The sequence below is a fragment of the Panthera pardus genome, unplaced genomic scaffold, assembly GCF_024362965.1.
Source record: "Panthera pardus isolate Hobbes unplaced genomic scaffold, ASM2436296v1 HiC_scaffold_2, whole genome shotgun sequence".
Taxonomy (NCBI): domain Eukaryota; kingdom Metazoa; phylum Chordata; class Mammalia; order Carnivora; family Felidae; genus Panthera; species Panthera pardus.
Window position 1 is genome coordinate 141071614 of NW_026526765.1, and position 19771 is coordinate 141091384.

The window sequence follows — 19771 nt, forward strand, 5'->3', positions numbered from 1 at the left end:
TTAAAAAAAAAAAAAAAAAAAAGGCCATGTGAGCAAAATTTGTCTAGAATATTTCTACCCCTGGGTAGAAACAATGCTTATTGAAAAAAAGGGTGGGGGAGTAGGGTTGGGGCAGGCAAAATAGGTAAAGGGGATTAAGACGTACAAACTTGCAGTTATAAAATAAGTCATGAGGATGAACAGTAAAGCACAGGGAATATAGTCAATAAAATTGTAATGATTTTGTATGGCGACAGATGGTAACTCCACTTATCATGGTGAACATTCTGCAATGTATATATTTGTCAAATCATTATGTTGTACACCTAACACTAATATAATATGTCAACTATAGTTCAATTAAAAATTCAAACCAAGAGGGGCACCTGGCTGGCTCAGTCAGGTGAGCCTCTGACTTCAGCTCAGATCGTGATCTCACAGTGCGTGAGTTCGAGCCCCACATACGGCTTGCCGCTATCAGCTATCCGTGCAGAGCCCGCTTTGGATACTCTGTCCCATTCTCTCTCTCTGCCCCTCTCTGGCTCACGCGCGCGTGCACTCTCTGTCTCTGTGAAACATAAACACACATTTAAAAAAAAGAATTTAAAAACTAAAAAAATCAAAGATCTACAAAATAAGGTTTTCCAATTGTGCGCTGCACAGCTTCAGAAGCACCATTTAAACTATAATCTTTGTGAACAGTGTCCCCTGCAGTTGTGCAGTGCACAACCTAAGTGGCCATAAGCGCTCATCCAGAGGAAATTTAAAAAAGGGCAATCCGAGAACAATTATAGAGACAGTACAAACAGTAAGAAATTCAGAGTTCTTATTTTTAGGTCATTTTAACTTCCTTTTCCACCAAATTCACTATTAGAATGTCTACCAGATTTCAGAATTTACACATTTGAGTTTCACCTCCTTCTTCTGTCCCCTGTTGAGGTGCTTGTAACACTGCTGACTTATCAAGAGACGGCAGCTCTCACCTGTGCATTTTCAAACTTGGGGCTACCCAAGGTGTTGAGACTCTAGAGACTTATTTGTGTTACTCCCCACTGCCCCTCCCATTGATGCTACCGAGTCAAAATCAGGGATCTTGGGAAGTTCTGAGAAAAGTCTGTTGCAGATCTAAATGTCACAGAGTAGCCAGCTCCACCTTCTAACCCCTAGAGCCCAGAGCTTTGTCCCTTAAGGCAAGCACCTGCAAGTTGGCTAGGTAAAATCTGTGTTTTTGCAAAAGGAAGTACAGCTGTGTGGTTAAGAACCAATAGATTTAAATACCAGCTTTGCCTTTGACTTGGGTAATGACTTAGACTCTTGTGGTCTCAATTTCCCAGTTTTTAAAAGGTCTGTAATAATAACAGAACCTAGGATTGGGCAACGTACATAAAAGCGTAGCATAAGGCCTGGCACACAGTAGGTGCTCAATAAATATGGAGTCTACACCACCATAGCTGGGTTCACCCGTGGGCCAACCAGAGGCAATAGGCAAAAATACAGGCAGCTAGGGGCAGGAAAAGAAGAAAAAGCCTTCAGCATGGTTTCTGCTGAATTAATAAGAGCAGAAGAGAAAATACGCTTATGTTTTCACACAAATCCATATTAATCTCTGGACATTGCTAGGAGCAATGAGTCATTCCCAGGATTGTTTTGACTGAGACTGGAGAAGTTAGATCTGGGGAAAAACTCACAAGGGTCAGTCAGGCCAGAGAGCTGTCTCCCGTGGGCGCAGCCACAGGAGTGGAGAGCCTAAGGGAAGTTCCTCACCTCAGGGCTACTGACCAAGAACAGAACAGTGAGGCAACCAGAGTAACTTCTCATGTCATGGGCAGCTTTTCCCTATCACTGACTCCCTGTTACCAGTGAGATTTCTCTGATGTGTTCCAGGCTATGGGGTTTCGATCTTCTGTATTCCCGAGATCACCTCAATGGTCACATTCACTGGAGATGAGTCACTATTCCATTGCTTCTGGAACCTTTTTATCACTGCTTTTGTAGGGTGAATATTTGTAAAAGCTACATATTACAACTTTTTTTTTTCCTGTTCATCACATGACACTAATGGGCTCAAGAGGGAAGGGAAAAAATATTCTGCAAGGCCCACCGGCCAGGGCCTAACAAAAAGAACCAGGGTGAGGATGTTGTAGACTAGTGCAGGCCAGGCATATAAATGGACAGCCCACAGTCATGCCCATATGGCAAATGCTCTGAGAAGCTTTAGATACCAGAGGTCAGAGGTTACAAACTCAACAGTCTTCAGGAGGCAGGCAGATCAATAAATTATGTGACTGACCGATGTTGGGGGGAGGGGCAGGGGGAGATTCAGCAGCGAGCCGTAGAAGCTTTGGCCACTAACTGGCATTTAATTTTTCAAAACTAGGGGCACCTGGGTAGCTCAGTCGGTTAGGTGTCAAGCTCAGGACATGAACTCACCGTTCTTGAGTTTGAGCCCAGTGTCAGACTCTGTGCTGACAACTCAGAGCCCAGCCTGCTTCGGATTCTCTCTCTCTAAAATAAATAAACATAAAAAAAAAAAAAAAAAAACCTGGGGCGCCTGGGTGGCTCAGTCGGCTGAGCGCCCGACTTCGGCTCAGGTCATGATCTCACAGTCCGTGAGTTTGAGCCCCACGTCGGGCTCTGTGCTGACAACTCAGAGCCTGGAGCCTGTTTCAGATTCTGTGTCTCCATCTCTCTCTGAACCTTCCCCGTTCATGCTCTCTCTCTCTGTCTCAAAAATCAATAAAGTTTAAAAAAAATTAAAAAAAAAAAAAAACCTAAACTAAATACAGTGCATATGTTGAACAAAAGGCATCTGGCATCTCATGTGGGCCAAGGCATCCATCTTGCTATCCTGCCATGGGTTCTGGCAGCCAAGCCATGAAGAACAAAAAGGTCAGCCAAGAAAGAAACGGGACAGGTGGCAGCTCAGGTACCCTGAAAGGCTGGGGTCTGGGCGCCACATGCTAGGGGCCCGGGCCTTAAAACCCACAGTAAGAAGTCAAGGTATGGTCAACCAGGAGTGCAAGCAGGCACGGGGCCATAGAAGCATTTGGGGTAGGGGGCAGAACCCCTGTTTTGGGGTTCCCAGTGTGCTTATCTTGGAAATGCAATAACGTGACAACACGGCCACACAACCTGACCTCCTGAGCACAGGGACAGCGAGGGCTGATGGGCACCACAGGTGTGTGGGAAAATCCGCTCCTGATTGGAGGAAAAGAGCTGAAGAGGCGGGGCAGTTCCTGACAGGCTAAAAAGGAAGGGGGAAAAACCCACATCCTTCCGCATCATTTATTTCATAAACAAGTATATATTTAGCGCTAACTCTGTACACTTCACAAGGTAGAGCTTAGGTTACAAAGATAAAAAGCTATACTTGCTCACACTAAGTGGCTTATTTTCAGTTAAGAGGAGACAGATACTATTTGGCACCAGGGCAGGCCAAGTTATATACTTGGATTTGGTAACATTGTAACTCACTAATCATTGTATTGGAAGACTATGTAGATAATAGATGGAAGGAAATAGGCACAAAGCTGAGGTTCTCAGCAGTGCTGAAACAACAGGTCATACAGAAGGATAGAAAACTAAATTATCATCATCAGAATTTTGACAACAATACTTGGTCAGAAGAAAATAGAGAAACGTATTTAAGATTCTCAAGAAAAGACAATGTGGTCCAAGGACATTAATGCAAAGGTCACAAAGTACTATCAAGAAATTAGGGGGTGGGAGGGGCACCTGGATGGCTCAGTCTGTTAAGCCTTGGATTTTGCTTGGGGTCATATCTCTAGGTTGGTGAGTTTGAGCCCCATATCCGGTTCTAGGCTAGTGGTGCAGAGACTGCTTGGGATTCTCTCTCTCTGTCCTTCCCCCTCTTCCTCTCTTTCATTGCCCCTTCCTCACTTGTACTCTCTCCCTCTCTCTAAAAATAAATAAATAAATAAAAACTAAAAAAAAAAAAAAAAAAAAAAAAAAAGATTATTAAAAAAAGAAATTAGGGGATGGGAAACCTGGCTGGTTCAGTCAGCAGGGCATGTGACTCTTGATCTCAAAGTTGTGAGTTTGAGCCCCAAGTTTGGTGCAGAGATGACTTAAAGTAAAATCTTTTAGCAAACCATAAGAGACTATTAAATACAGAAAACAAACTGAGGGCTGATGGGGTTGGGGGTGAGGTGGTGGGGAAAAGAGGTGATGGGCATTGAGGAGGGCACTTGTTGGGATGAGCACTGGGTGTTGTATGTGAGTGATGAATCACAGGAATCTACTCCTGAAGCCAAGACTACACTGTATGTTAGCTGACCTGACAATAAAATTTATTAATTAATTTAAAAAACCAAAACCTGATGGGAACGCAAGCCGGTGAAGCCACCCTGGAAAACAGTATGGAGTTTCCTCAAAAAACTAAAAACAGAACTACCCTACGACCCAGCAACTGTAGTACTAGGCATTTATCCAGGGGATACAGGTGTGCTGTTTCGAAGGGACACATGCACCCCCATGTTTACAGCAGCACTATCAACAATAGCCAAAGTATGTAAAGAGCCCAAATGTCCATCGATGGATGAATGGATAAAGAAGATGTGGCATATATATAATGGAGTATTACTCGGCAATCAAAAAGAATGAAATCTTGCCATTTGCAACTACGTGGATGGAATTGAAGGGTATGATGCTAAGTGACATTAGTCAGAGAAAGACAAAAATCATATGACTTCACTCGTATGAAGACTTTAAGAGACAAAACAGATGAACATAAGGGAAGGGAAACAAAAATAATATAAAAACAGAGAGGGGGACAAAACAGAAGAGACTCATAAATATGGAGAACAAACTGAGGGTTAACGGAGGGGTTGTGGGAGGGGGGATGCGCTAAATGGGTAAGGGGCACTAAGGAATCTACTCCTGAAATCATTGTTGCACTATACGCTAACTAATTGGATGTAAATTTAAAAAAATAAAAAATTAAATTAAATTAAAAAAAACAACCAAAACCTGAAAGAAAAAAAAAAAAGAAGAGAGAGAGAGAGAAGAAATCAGGGGAAAAAAAGAAATTAGGGAAACAAACAAACAAACAAAAATCAGGGAATTACCTAAGGAACTGATCAGAGAAAGGGCTTCAATCAAAATGTCTAAACATACTGATAATAAGCAACATATACAAAGTTACCTGCAGGAATAAAACTAAATGAGTATTAAAAGGGAGATTTCAATATATAATGGCTATAGGATCTGACAATGTAGATATAGTACAACCATAAAAAAACTGGGGAGGAATGACTACGTCATATGCCAAAGAAATGGTTTTTACTGTTTTGCTAATCAAACCTGATTATTTGGAGATTGCTTATGTGTATTACAGGACAATCAAAATAGGTAATTATAAGACATTCTATCTCCCCTGTGTGTGACTAAAATACCAGGATTCTAAGCATGGAAGAAAGAAAATAACAAATGTAATATAAAAGAGGCTGAACAAAAACTTACCATCTTGAACTTGCCTTGGAACTATCAATATGAACTCACAGTGTATTTTATTTTCACATGTGTGCATATGCTTGTAGATAGATGTTTATATGTCTATGGATGTATTTTCCCAGCTCTGATGAGTAAAAAGACCTAAAAACAATGACCACTCCAGTGAATGACCATCCCTAGTGTCGGGATTATAGTCCTGAAATAGCTCATTAAAAAACAAAACAAAACAGGGATTCCAGACAAAAGGGGAGTCTATCCTTATAAGATGATTCCAACTAGTAAATAAAACCAAAATGGTGGAATTAGAATATACCATTCTGCAACTGCCAATGAACGAATGGAACCAGACACTGAGGACCGACAGCCGCTAAAGGCAAAAAAAGAGTGGAAGAAGCCTTCCGTCAAAGAACCCCACAACACTTGTAATCTTACCAAAGGGATCAAACCTGAGTGTGATCAAGTCTCCCGACCCAGATGCAGGAAATAGTGGGCAAAGGCACAAGCTTCACTCCACCAAGAGTGCACATCTTTCTTGTTATCAACACTGTGAGAAACTCTACAGATCAAACAGCCCAGCTCCTTCAACAATAACAAAAAAATATATATACATTTTTTTTTCAAATGGGGGAGGATGTTAAGGGAATCTGCAGATTACAAGAGATTACAAGTTTTTTTAAAAATGAGCAAGACTAAACTATTGTTGGGTCAGGCTGCTCGCTTGGGCGATAAAACCATGAAGAGATCCAAGGAAGTGATTACAATAAAAGTCAGGATGGCATTTACTTTTGGAGGGACGAAGAAGAACGTGACTGGGGCTGGGTACGCAAAGGCACTTGTGGCGTGGCTGGCCAAATGCTATTTCTTGCCTGGAGTGATGGTTATATGAGCGTTCCTGTTACAGTAAAGTCACTCAAGTGTGTGTTTGTTTTCTGTGGGTTTGGGTATTTATGTTTTATTTTACAATGCAAAGCTTTGAAAAAAAAAAGCATTAAAGAAAATCAAGGTGTGTCAGCACAGAAAGAGCCAAGTGATGGAAGAGATTCCAAGGTATAGAGGACAAAGGAGCCCTGGAACAAACCGGCTGGGAGCGGGTGTCTTAGGAAGAATTTCTGTTTCAATGAAACTTTCACATTTAAAGTAAATGATTGCATCTATAATGGTCTGATTAAAACTTCCCTTATAACATTTCACAAGCAAATAGGGTGCTCCAAAATATGCCGAAGGCAATGTCAATTCAAAATTACCTGGGGGGGGGGGGCGGCGGGGCGGGGAGCTTTGGGTGGCTAAGTCAGTTAAGCATCAGACTCTTGACTTCGGCTCAGGTCATGGTCTCATGGTTTAGGGGTTCGAGCCCCACCTCAGGCTCTGTGCTGTCAGTGCAGAGCCTGCTTGGGATTCTCTCTCCCTGCCCGTCTCCCCACCCCATGCTCTCACTCTCTCAAAATAAATAAATAAACTTTATAAAATGACCTCTTGGCAGCTCTTTCTGCCTAGGGGTCCTGTCCACACGCTTTAATAAAAACACCTTGTTGCAAAGAAAAAAAAAAAAAAAAAAACCTTCTTGGATGCCTACTGGAATAGCCAAAAGCTGTTGGATACCGACTGGGTTCTTACAGATGTGAGAGTCACCACTTGACTCAAAGTTGTAACATTCAGCATACATCTTCCAGTTCCCATAATTATTTACACCCCTTATTCTCTCCCTTACTCAGCGCCCCCAGGCAAGCTATTAGCAACAGTAGCTTCAGGCTGCAAATGAACAAAACTTTTCCCCCAAAACTTTAGCAATCCTAAAATCTAACTGAACTGTCACATGCAAGGTGTTGTTAGAGCTTTAGCAACATGAGGTCAGGAAATGAGTGAAGAAATACAGGCTCACGGGGTCTGCGCTGGTTCTGAGCTGTGGGGACGGGACACTGGAGCAGTGACCGTGCTGTGTTGCTGGCATCAGAGCCACCAGAGGGACAAGAAGCATACACAGTACTACTACGGCCAACCCCTAGCTGCCTAGGTATTCCCCAGGGTGCAGACTCTGCACTGTGACTGTCAAGAAGCTGTCCCAGCTTTTAGGAAATCTGCCTCACGCAACACTCTATAAACCCGAGGGCAGATTTACCAACACTCAGACTGGCACTCTGCTGCACGAGCCAACGACAGAAGATACATTTCTCTGGGTTTATTTACGTCGTCCGTCATCTTCCCCATACAAAATAGGACATCCAAGTTAACCTTCTCCACTTGAGAGGTGCCATTCCATGGGTTCTGAAGGTCCACACTCTTACTCTGAAATGTGAATTACATCTGAAATAATCACAGGACTTTTATCCATGAAGGAGACACTGGCTGGCCGGGGAGGTAATAGCCTTTGCGAGTTCCCAGAAAACGAGGGAGTTTGTAGCAGTTTTATGGAGAAGGACTGCCCTGCAGCAGCTCAGAGCACACCTGAGGGAGGCAGTTGAACTTCCGGGGTATGAATCCCAGCTCCGCCAGCCATCTGGGGGTTTGCTTAACCTCCCCAAACTCAATTCCTCACCTGTAAATGCGGATTAACACTAATACCCATTGTCGGGGTGCCTGGGTGGCTCAGTCAGTTAAGTGTCCGACTTGGGCTCAGGTCATGATCTCAACACTTCATGAGTTCAAGCCCCGAGTTGGGCTCTGTGCTAACAGCTCAGAGCCTGGAGCCTGCTTCGGATTCAGTGTCTCCCTCTCTCTCTGCCCCTCCCCTACTTGTGCTGTCTCTCTCTCTCACAAAAATAAATAACATCAAACAAAAATTTTAAAAAACAAACACTAATACCATTCTCACAGATCTATTACCAAAATGAAACGAAATAACACATATGAGGCACTCAGCACAGTGGCTGATCCCGTGTAAGTACTCCATAAATGGTCATGATTACTGCTATTTGGTCGTGAGCATTTCCAGGAACACGAAGACTTCTCTATTTGATGGACATCTTCCAGGTTTGGATGTAGGGTGCCATCTCCAAAGTAAGTATGGCTATTTTTATAAACTCATGGCCCTTGGCATTAAAAAGTCACTGCCAGTAGTAATTAAGTATATGTGATTTTCAACACCTCTCACATCTTCTGTTTTTCTCCCAACTACTCATCATAGGTGTTTAGTTTTAATTCCAATAAAACCTGGTTTTATTATTATCAGGAATAGCGATGGCCTTAGTTACACAGCTTCTAGAGCGTGGGAACCTGGGGCCTCATCATGTCCTCTCCCTTCTTCCTATGGCCACAGCCAACCTCCCACCGGAGAGTTTTCCCTCAACAACTCCTACTCACTTTCAAGGCTTCGTTTGTAGCCATTGACTCAGTTCTGCCCAGTGAGGCTTGAGGAGACTTCAAGAAAGATCTCACCCCCGGATGTAAAGAGATGGACACTACAGAACAGATTTATCACCACCCTCTCTGTGCCCCGTATCTCCCCTCCACACATACACACACACACACTTCCTGTCTTTGAATGAGGTTGGGGACAGCATGCAATGCCTGTTGCTAAGCATGCCATTTTCTGCCCATGAGGCAGCAACTCTGCATTAGAATAGATAACATGCTAAGGATGGGAGAGGGAAGGACGAAAAGAACCTGGTTCCTGGTGATTTGAGCCATTGGTTAAACCTCGGGTGGGACCAACCCCAGACTGCCCTCTGTTTATAAAGTTAATGACTTTACCGCTCAAACCTCTGTTAGTGGGGCATTTTCTTACATGCCACCTAAAGTGTCCTGATTGTTCCAGCCTCCAAAAATCAACTGTTGAAGCCCTAACCCCCAGTACCTCAAAACAGGACTATATTAGGTGATTTGGATCTTTAAAGACATGATTCAATTAAAATGAGGCCGTCAGGGTAAGCCCTAAGACAAAATGACTGGTGTCCTTATAAGAGGGAAATTGGGGGTGCCTGGGTGGCTCAGTTGGTTAAGTGTCCAACTTTGACTCAGGTCATGATCTTATGGTTTGTGAGTTCGAGCCCCGCATTGGGCTCTGTGCTGACAGCTCAGCACCTGGAGCCTCCTCCAGATTCTGTCTTCCTCTCTCTCTGCCCCTCCTTCTTGTGTTCTCCCTCTTTCTCTCTCCCAAAAATAAATAAATAAACATTTAAGGAGAAAACTGGACACACAGACATTAAAGGCATATGCACAAAAGAAGTTGACAGAATTTGTTGCCAGCAGATCTGAGCAACAAGAAATAATAAAGGAAGTTCTAAAGGCTGGAAGACAAAAAAACACCTGATGGAAATGTGGGTCTACACTAAAGAATGAAGAGCCCAAATATAGTAAGTAAGTTGATAAACAGAAAAAAAACCACTTTTTTCCTCATGTTTTAATTTTTTCAAAAGGTAATTGTTTAAAGTGAAAAATAATAACCATGATTTCTGGATACGATACATAGTAAACATAAACCCTGACACTATCATATTTGTACTATCCTTTACAAAAGTGGTTGTTCTAGATAGAACTGCTTCCCCAAAAACTCATAGCTTGGAGCCCCAACTCCCAACATAAGGGTATTTGGAGATATGACCTTTAAAGAGATAATTAAAGGGAAATGAGATCACAAGGGTGGGGACCGAATGTAACAGAACTGGCGTCCTTAATAAAGAGAGAGAGACATCAAGGACACAAGCACATGGAAAAAAAGAAAAAAAGGCTGGGCGAGAAAACAAGAGAAAGGTGGCGGCCTGCAAGCCACAGTAAAAGGCCTCAGGAGAAATCAACCTTGAGTTTGGTCTTCTGCCCTCCAGAACTGTGAGAAACACACACCTGCTGTTAAAGCCACTCAGTCTGGTTTTGTTATAGCAGTGCCAGCAAACTGATACAGCGATACAGCATACTATTTATTATCATGAATATACAAACACCACGGGCAACCATAAAAGGGAACAGAACTGATTGAAGGTAAATTAGGGGTGTGCCTGGAGGGAACCCAGAGTCCACGTGGGTATCGGGAAGACCGGGCTGGTTAATCCGCTGCCCGAGCTCTCAGTCTCTGCAAGCCACCATCCAGCCTCGTCCGTCTACCCCTTTCCCCACATTGCGAGACTCGAAGGCCCCCTGGCATGCTGCCTAGAGAGGAAGGGCTCAAGCGTGACTCAGATTGGTCCATTTCCATCCTTGTTGGTCTCTGGTCAAACGTCTAAACCTAGAGGGAAAGACAGTGGTTCTACTAAAATTACTAGTATGTATCATTGGTGGCAGACCTTTAATATTCTCCATGGCCCTTATTAGAATGATAAATTGAAAAGTGACCAGAATTCAGAAATAGGGGAGAAAGTCTCAAGTATCAGCCCAACTCAAAATGCAAAAAAGAAAAAGAAATCTAAAAAAGAAGCAGGAGGAGGAAGAGGTAGAGGGGGAAGGGCGGAAGGGGCGGGGGAGAGGAGGAAGAGAAAAAGGAGAAGAGGAGGAAGTTATAGCAAATGGCATTAAAGAGAGAAAACAGCCTGTTCTCCATTTTCCCTTTGCCCACCATATTTGAAAACAGAGGGCCACTCTGGGAACAGGACCTCATGACAGGTAGGAGGCCTAGAGTAGGCCTAACAGGCCACTTGGGCCTGGAGCTCCTCCCAGCATCTGCCGCTTCTGAAAAAAGCACGTCCATCCTACATGAGTGATCAACAAAGCCCCAAGAGATGGCCTCCAGTCTGCCGGCACACTAGCCGATGATGTCAGCATAGCCACTGACTTGATATCTAGAGTTTTAACTAATGAACGCTGAGCACATTCCCTGATGTCTCTGCTTCATGGCTCTCAGTTCCTTTATCTTGTCGTGGGACACCACTATTGGTTTTGGTTGTTATTTTTTGTTTCTGACCTCATCGTTGGGTCAACATTTCTCAACCCGGGGAAGGCCTACTAGAAAAACCACTTTGCTATTTCTCAGGATGGGTACACAGGTGTTCATTTTGTGCGAGTTCATTTTAATCTTCTTTAAACTTTAAAGCCATGCTGTGCTTTCAAGAGATTTGCTCTTTCCACTGCCAAAAGCACCCCTCGCTCCAAAACAAACAAACAAAAAACAACCCTACAGGTATCTGCTGCCTGACTAATCTTTATAGAACAAGACAAACAACAGGTCTCCCCGGCTAGGGGGTTTGAGATTGTAATGCATCAGTCAAGAAATACAGATTTGGGGTGCCTGGGACTTTGTCCATCTTGGGCTCAGGTCATGATCTTGTGGTTCAAGTTTGAGCCCCACATCAGGCTCTCTGTGGTCAGTGCCTGCTTATGATCCTTTGCCCCCCTCTCTCTCTGCCATTCCTTTGCCCTTGGTATCTCTCTCTCTCTCTCTCTCTCTCTCTCTCTCTCTCTCAAAAATAAATATTAAAAATCAACAACAACAACAAAGGGGCACTTGGGTAGCTCATTGGTTGGACGTCGAAGTTCGTCTCAGGTCAAGGTCTCGTAGTTCATGGGTTCAAGCCTCATGTCAGGCTCTGGGTTGACAGCTCAGAAGCTGGGGCCTGCTTTGGATTCTGTGTCTCCCTCTTTCTCTCTCTCTCTGCCTCTCCCCTGCTGTTGTTCAAAAATAAGTTAAAAATAAACATAAAAAAATACCGATTACCAGGCCCAGCCTTTGTGATCCTATAGTAGGTGGGGCCCAGGAATCTGCACCTTTTGTGTCCAGGGTCCCAGGTGATTCCGACTTGCAGTCAGCTTGGGAGCACACTATAAAAGTTCATTTCATTTGGTGTATCACCTTTGTGGCTGCACAGATAACCACCATCCCACTTAGGGCACTCAGGGCAGGGACCCCCTGCATCCTCCCTACTGACAGATGGTCTCTTACCCTGACAAGTGATACCAGCCGTTCTCTGAGGCACTATTGACCATTCCAGGCCAGAAAGGCAAAGGAGCAAAGTGACTAAGAGGGGAGGTGTGAGCTCATTCACCTGTCCCAGGTACACTCTGTGGGTTCCTGGGGGCCTCTCCCTTCACGGAGGCAAAGGGATTCCTGTCACTAAACCCGACTGCTCTGCCCCAGGGTGGTGACAGTATTTAATCAAACACCAGCCATTTCTCAGAAAACGACCTCATCTTTTTAAAGAGAGGAGCAAGGAAAACAAAGGAATTACTTCCTGATCACTGAGTGGATGCAACCAAGTGGGAGACTTGACTTCTTGAAGGTCTGATTCATCAAACTTGCTCTGAACTCTGCATTCTGTCGCCAACATTGCATCTGCAGGTTTTCTCACAAGACTGGCATTTCTGCAGAATTCCTCAGTTGTATCTGCGTGTGTGGGCACACACCACAACCCCTGCCTCCTTCACTCTGGTGGACAGTCATATTGTAAGAAAACTCCTTTTTTTTTTTTAAGTTTGCTTATTTTGAGAGAGACAGAGACAGCTCGAGTGGGAGGGGGGCAGAGAGAGAGAGAGAGAGACAGAAGGGGACAGAGAATCCCAAGCAGGCTCTGCCCTGTCAGCACGGAGCCCGACGTGGGGCTCGATCTCAACAAATCGTGAGATCGGCACCTGAGCCAAAACTGAGCGTCAGATGCTGAACCGACTGAGCTGCACAGGTGCACTTTTTTTTTTTTTAAATAATGATCAGGAGAGGAGAAGGTTGGCTCCTTTCAAACACATGTGAGTTTACTGCGTGCCCTGCGAGAGAGACAGAGAGAGAGTGAGAGAGAGAGAGAGAGAGAGCGAGCAGTGTGCCCAGCAGACCTTGCCCCAGTGGACAGCCCCGAAGATGTATCCCCACCCTCTGAAAACCTCACAACTTCCCTCGAGGACATGCTAGCAAGAGTCCCTTTGCAACATCAAGGGCCGTTGAGACCTATCTTCCTGTCTGTCTTGGATAATCTGGTTTCATCTGTTACCTCTTTTAAACAAGGACTTCCGGGGTGAAAGGCCAACCCAAGGCTCACTTCTGAACTGCAACAGGTTTTTAAATTTTCTTTTAATGTTTCTTTATTTTTGAGAGAGAGAACAAGAACGAGCAGGGGAGGGGCAGAGAGAGAGGCAGACACAGAATCCAAAGCAGGCTCCAGGCTCCGAGCTGTCAGTACAGAGCCCGACGCGAGGCTCGAACTCATGACCCGAGCCAAAGCCGGACACTCAACCGACTGAGCCCCCCAGACACCCCTGCAACATGATTTTTAAAGTTTCCCTCATGCACAGGGAGGCTACCAGGATGTCGTGGCTCTTCTCATGCTCAGACACATAAAACCCAGATGCCCTGCTCTGGCTCCTTTCTCTTTAGCCTGAGTGGGAGCAGCAAGATTTCGCTCTATAATCACATGACCTTGCAGCTGGGAATCATTGAAATAGTGCTATATTCACCCCATTCTCTGGGCTCCTCTGGCATCATTACAGGAAAAAAAAAAAAAAAAAAAGAAGAAAGTTCAGGCTAAAAGCACATGTGGTACAAGTTATCACTCTCCCTCTCCACTCTGCTATAACCCAGTACAGACACCATCCTCTTGAAATGAGACCAATTTGGCCAAGCCAGAAAACCCCACTGCTTTCTGGGTGTCTTCTGCACACTGGACAACAGGAGAGGAACACTGTGCTTTTCAATCCACAAAACAAACCCATGATGTAAATACTATCTCCAGTTTTTAGGTGAAGAAACAGGCCCAGAGAGGTTAAGTGGATTGTCCAAAGTCACACAGCCAGTGTGGCTGAGACATGAACAGCTGATTCCCGCAGACTCATGTGAACCAACCACTTCGTGACTAAACTAAAAATCATCCTTTTTCCAATGTTTACGGAAACTACAACAAGTGGAATTTTGGATTTCATTCCATTCTCTGTTATTAAAGAAACAAACCTCAATTTGTTTATAAGTCAGCTTGGGGTGCTCGAGCAGAGGCCCATTCCTGTGACCTCTCACCCATTTTTTTCTGGTGGGGAAGATGATTGCACCCCTGGCCCCCAGTCACCTTGAGAGAAATACTGTCCTGTTGGTCTAGAATCCCTCTCATTCTACATAAAAAAACACAATGGTAGGCAAACAAATTTGTCAAGGTCCGTCTAACCCTGCAGATGATTCTGAACCTCTGCTACCTTGGTTCTGAACCCTAAGTACCTGCTTCTAGAGAAAAAGCAGCCCTCTAAAAGGATGGGTGGGTATTAAGTGATTAGTGCACAGCCTATGACATTTTAAAACAAGTTTCTCAGGTAACTTCTCTGCCCGACATAAAAGGCTAAGGAAACAAAGTCCTATGGAATCAGGCTTATCACAATTATACTGCTGGTTTTTTGAAAAAGACATCAGAAGAAATGTGCTTATTTCAGTTTCTTTCTTTTTTTTTTTTAATGTTTATTTTGAAAGAGAGAGAGCATGCGCAGGCATGAGCGGGGGAGGGGCAGAAAGAGAAAGGAGGAGAGAATCCCAAGTAGGCTCCAGGCTGTCAGCGCTGAGCCCTACTCGGGCCTCAAACTCACAAACCATGAGATCATGCCCTGAGCTGAAATCAAGAGTTAGATGCATAACCAACTGAGCCACCCAGGCGTCCCTGGGTTTCTTATTACTGTGAAATTAAAACATTTTGAAAATGGTTCTTCTATCCTAAGGAAGTGCCTGTACTTTGTGAAACAGAAGAATTCTAAACCCACTTTTGCCACTGTCAAGAGACCTGGGGCAGTTGCCTGTTCCTACCAACATCTTCCTAAGTTTCCAACAACCCTAGAACCCTCTGTGTGAACATGAGAGGGTTGTGCAGGACTGTGCACACAGTAGGAGTTCAGTAAATCCCTGCTGTGTGAAAGAATGATGCTCCCCTCCTTCAAGTTGGCCTGAGGGGATGCACCTCCAGACTTGTACAACAGCAAAAGTTATGGTCTTAGACCCACTGGCCAGGTGGTCTCTAAAGGGCCTGGTGCCTCTCGTTTCTAGAATTATCTGCTCTCCACTTGTAGCTCATTTCCTCCTCTTACACCAAACTGTGGAATGCCAACTGATGTCCACTGGATACTACTTGATCTCATTTACATTTTGCAACAAGGTTCACTGAATTTTTTTTTTTTTTTACCCTGAAAAATCATCCATGTTCAGCTGTTGGTAAACACCACTGATGGACAAAAGTCTAGAAACTGCAGTCAGCTCAGATTCCAGGGCCACAGTCATCAAAACCAGGGACAGGAGAGTGGAAAGTAAATTGTTACCCACAGGAAAACATACAGGTTCGGGTGTTCAAAGCTCCTTTCTAGTGTTTGTTGAGTTCTTACTGTGTGCATTTGGTATTAAACGCAGGATGTGGTCAGCGTGAGGAGGGGTGAGGTGATAAAAGTTAATCTACCACCACACCCAGTGCTTCCCTGAACTTCTGTATCAGAGCTCAGGCTCTGAGAATGCCACGTGAGGGGACACTGGCCACTCTTTTATCCAGGTAGGCCCCTGTGCATGGCCCCGTTGCCCAAAGCAGCGTTCCTGGTCCTGGGATGACACTAACGCTCCCTTTCCCCTCCGTGAGAGAACAGGTGGCCCTTACGTGTTATCACTGATCCTCCCCTGCCTTCTGAAGGTGACCCCATGTCCAATCCCTTCAACGTGTGCCAAGATGGAGGGGATGGGGAACAGACAATTCTGTGAGGTGCGGAAACAAAACTCCGTTCTGACTGAGCACCGATGAAATCTTTGAAATCTTCCGGGAGGAAATGTGTTCGTTCCAAGAGGCTGTCCCAAGCAGAAAAGGATTAGGTGAATCAATTAACTTTAAGACCTCTATAGCGCCCAGCCATGTGGCAGTCTCCATTGCAAGGATCAGCTCTGTGAAGCTACCCGGAGCCATAAACCATCTAGAAACTCACTCCTCCCCCAACATGGCATTTCCTAATGAGTACTGTTTGGATGCAATCATTTCTCTCCACACATCCTTTCCTCCAATTTCAACAGAGCAAAGAGTTGCAGAGAACAGACCTCATAAAATAACTCTGTTTCTGGTCCTTGTGGTGTACACGTTCACCCTCGGTTTCCTCCATTCTGTTGGGAACCCACAACGGCCTGTGCTCACAACACATCACTACCAAGATGAAGACTCTATCTGGTAATCTAGTCAGAAACAGAAAATTAAGGGACAACGAAGATGAGATTTTCCAGGTCACACCACCCGTTTTCTCATTGAATTTAAACACACTAGACCAAAAGGCACATGAGATTAAAGGCCTCCCTTAAAGAAAAAAAATTTTAAGGGCCCATTCGTGCAGAATCACTATACTTTTCTTCTATTCAGTGATTTATTATCAGATAACCTAGATGAATATAATGGCTTAGGAGGCCTACATCTGTTCATGCAAAACAGTTAATACGAAACATCCAATATCTAAAGCTTTCACATTTTACAGGCGGGTAGGCAGAATTCACTGTCCCAAACAAGTTACTCAAATTACAGGTAAAAACTCAAAAGGTGGGCAAGGGACAGAAGAGGCAATTAATGGGTATGGGGGTGGGGGAAACAGCCGTCCAAAAATCTACAGAAAAGCTAATTGTGTTACCAGCTAGAATATTAGCAATAACTTGCTGACTTAACTCCCCATGACAGATCTAATTAGAAGGTGGCAATAAATGTTTCCAGGTGTTTAATTAAGTGTGATAATTATTTCTTTCCTTTAAGACAGATGGAGTCATATGCTTACATTTCACAGCATAATGTTTCCTTAGTTAAAACGCTGTGGAAACACTTTTGTGTTAACACAGGATTGAAACCAGGATAAAAATATCTGCTGTGATAAGCAGCACTTAAAGTGATTTATCAACTCGTGCATTCATATGCCAAGAGACAATGGCAACTTAAAGGCTGCTCTGTTTCGGTGATTTCCTTTAGCCACCAAGTTTTCTGCCACCCTTACACCTCAATGAAAATTTTCTATTTGATATGTCTTCTCCATATCAGCATGTCTTAAATGAATTCTTATCAAGGAAGTGGGGAAATTTTATGGGGATCTCTACTTTCATGGCAAGAACATAGCAAGAATAAAGCGAGATACAGAATTCAGAGACTTAGAATTGGATGGAACCACAGCAACCAGGGAATCATTTTATGCTTGGATTCAAGTACAGATTAAAATTAAACTTTTAAATTAACTTTTTTTTTTTTTTAAAGTAGGCCTCATGCCCAGTGAGAAGCCCAACATTAGGCTTGAACACAGGACTGTGAGATCAAGACCTGAGCTGAGATCAAGAGTCGAACACTCAATGGACTGTGCCACCCAGGCGCCCCTAACTTTTTTTTAACGCAGAAATGTACCCTACATTGAGGTAGTATTGACCCCACCCCCAATAAAATAATTTACAGAGGCATGGAATTATCAGTCTTAAGTAAATCAAGGATTTCGTTGCAAGAATGGGCTCTCCAATACTGTCCCCTTCCTTCCATGATCCCGCAGGTTACTACCCTTTTTACCGAGTGCTGTGTTTTGGTTAATTAGCTGGCTTTAGCATTACTGTGTCACTGAATCAATAAACATCCTTCAGAAATGTCAAAGTTTGGTTGGTCAGCCTGGCTTGAACATGCTTATCAGCTTCCCTGGGTCCGAAGGCATTCATCAGATGTTCCTGCATCAGGTGCTTTGGGCTCGAATGTCACACGAGCGGGCACAAGGACGGACGGACACACACACACACACACACACACACACACACACACACACACCTTTCTTCTTCAAAGCAAATCTCCACCAAACGATCTCAAGGCAAAAACTCTAGTCTGCCCGTTTTACAATGCAGGGTAGGATTACAATCTCAGGCCAGCATCTCGGTCTGCAATCTGGGGCATCGTGATAACCCGGGCAGTCCTCTGGACAGGATGAGCTCTTAACAGGCAGGCATGACAACATAGCGGGGGCCGCGTCTACAGAAGGAAGGAAGGAAGGAATCGCGAGTGGGACTCAGGGCAAGAGGTGGAAGTTAAGGGGTCGGCCCAAGTCGGTAAGGGCTGCTAGCTGGAGGTCTCAGATTAGTCGCTGCGACGGAGAAACTGGGTAAAACTCCGGGGAGTTTCCGGAGCTGTGGGCTCCTGCACACACACTTACACACACACTCGCTCACATGCACCCACTCACACCCCCTCACTCCCGAAAGTCTAGGGGAGCGGAAAGCGCGCCCCCAGGAGCAGCCCACAGCCCAGAGGCCGGGGGAGCCCCGCGAGGGTGTGGGAGAGACCGGCGCGCCCGGGAGGCACTTACTCGGAAGGGAGGGCGCTGTGGCGCCAGGACACAGAGGCGAACCTGGAAATCTGACGGCGCGGAGTTCCCTAGCGGCTCGAACGCTCGCGGGCTTCCGCGGACCGATCAGCGGAGCGCGGGCCAGAGCCGGCGGGAGAAAAGGAGCCAGGGGCCGGGGGCGGGGCGGGCCGGGCCGGGCGCGGGGAGGAGCGGAGCGGCCAGGGCGGGGGGAGAGGAGGGGGCCAGGGGCGGGGCCACGGGCGGCCCTAGGAAGTCGGGGCGGGGCCAGGAGGAGGAGCTAGAAGGTCTGGGGCGGGGCCATAAGGAGCTAGGAGTCGGAGGCGGAGCTGAGAGGAGGAGCCAAGGGAGTGAGGGCAGAGCCCGCCGGGGAGGAGAGGCCATGGGCGGGGATGTGGGCGAGGCTAAACGGTCGGAACGGAGCTGAGAGGCGGAGCCAGGAGGCTGCGGTCCGAACTCGCCAGGTAGGAGGAGCCGAGACAGGGTGTGGGAGGAGCTATAATGCCGCGGGCGGGGCCAGAAGGAGCTATAAGAGCGGGGGGCGGAGGTGGGAGGAGGGGCTCGGAATCCCCGTGCTGAGCCGGCGGGAAGGGGACAGGAGAGGTGGAGAAGGCGCGGGAGAGGTAGGGCAGCAGGGCTAGGTGAATGATCTAGGAGGCTCTGGGGCTGAGAGGAGGAACCGGGTATTCTGGACGGGGCGAACCCAACCTGACACCCCGGGTGGGGCGGCAGGTGCTCCCTAGAACGCGGAGGAGGGCCAGGCAACGGCCTGGGAGCTGAATCCGGACTGGAAGGAGAGACCTATACACTGGAGGGGGCAGGTGGCTTGAGGGACGCGTTTGGGCCTCTGTTTCTTATGTTGAGACGGTTAGATGTGCTCATGCATGGTTACACCCTGCCTAGACGAAACGGATATGCATGACTGTTGGTGTCAGTTGCCACTAGTATTGATGAGAAATATCCCTATATATAAGCACCTAAATCCCAAATCCCACAATCCCACCTGTCTTTTTTCTTTTTTTCTTTTTTTTTTTTTTTTTTGGCTTTTCAGCCTATACTAGCCTCAAGTCTACCCGGTGATGTCTGACACACTCATTATTCCTGCTTTCCATTCACGGAGGTTGCAGTTAAAGGATAATTGGCTCCTAGGGAGTTAGTCTGGTCTCAATCACTTACA

General features: G+C 45.6%; 1 protein-coding gene across 1 annotated transcript in view; it reads right to left on the reverse strand.

The window, feature by feature from the left end:
* TNFAIP8 (TNF alpha induced protein 8) overlaps positions 1 to 18744 on the reverse strand; it is a 131403-nt gene extending 112659 nt beyond the window's left edge. Inside the window, exon 1 of the mRNA XM_019469582.2 lies at positions 18598 to 18744. Within this exon, the coding sequence (XP_019325127.1) occupies position 18598 (1 nt within the window). The 5' untranslated portion in view covers positions 18599 to 18744. The remainder of the gene's footprint in view (positions 1 to 18597) is intronic.
* Positions 18745 to 19771: the final 1027 nt, after the last annotated feature.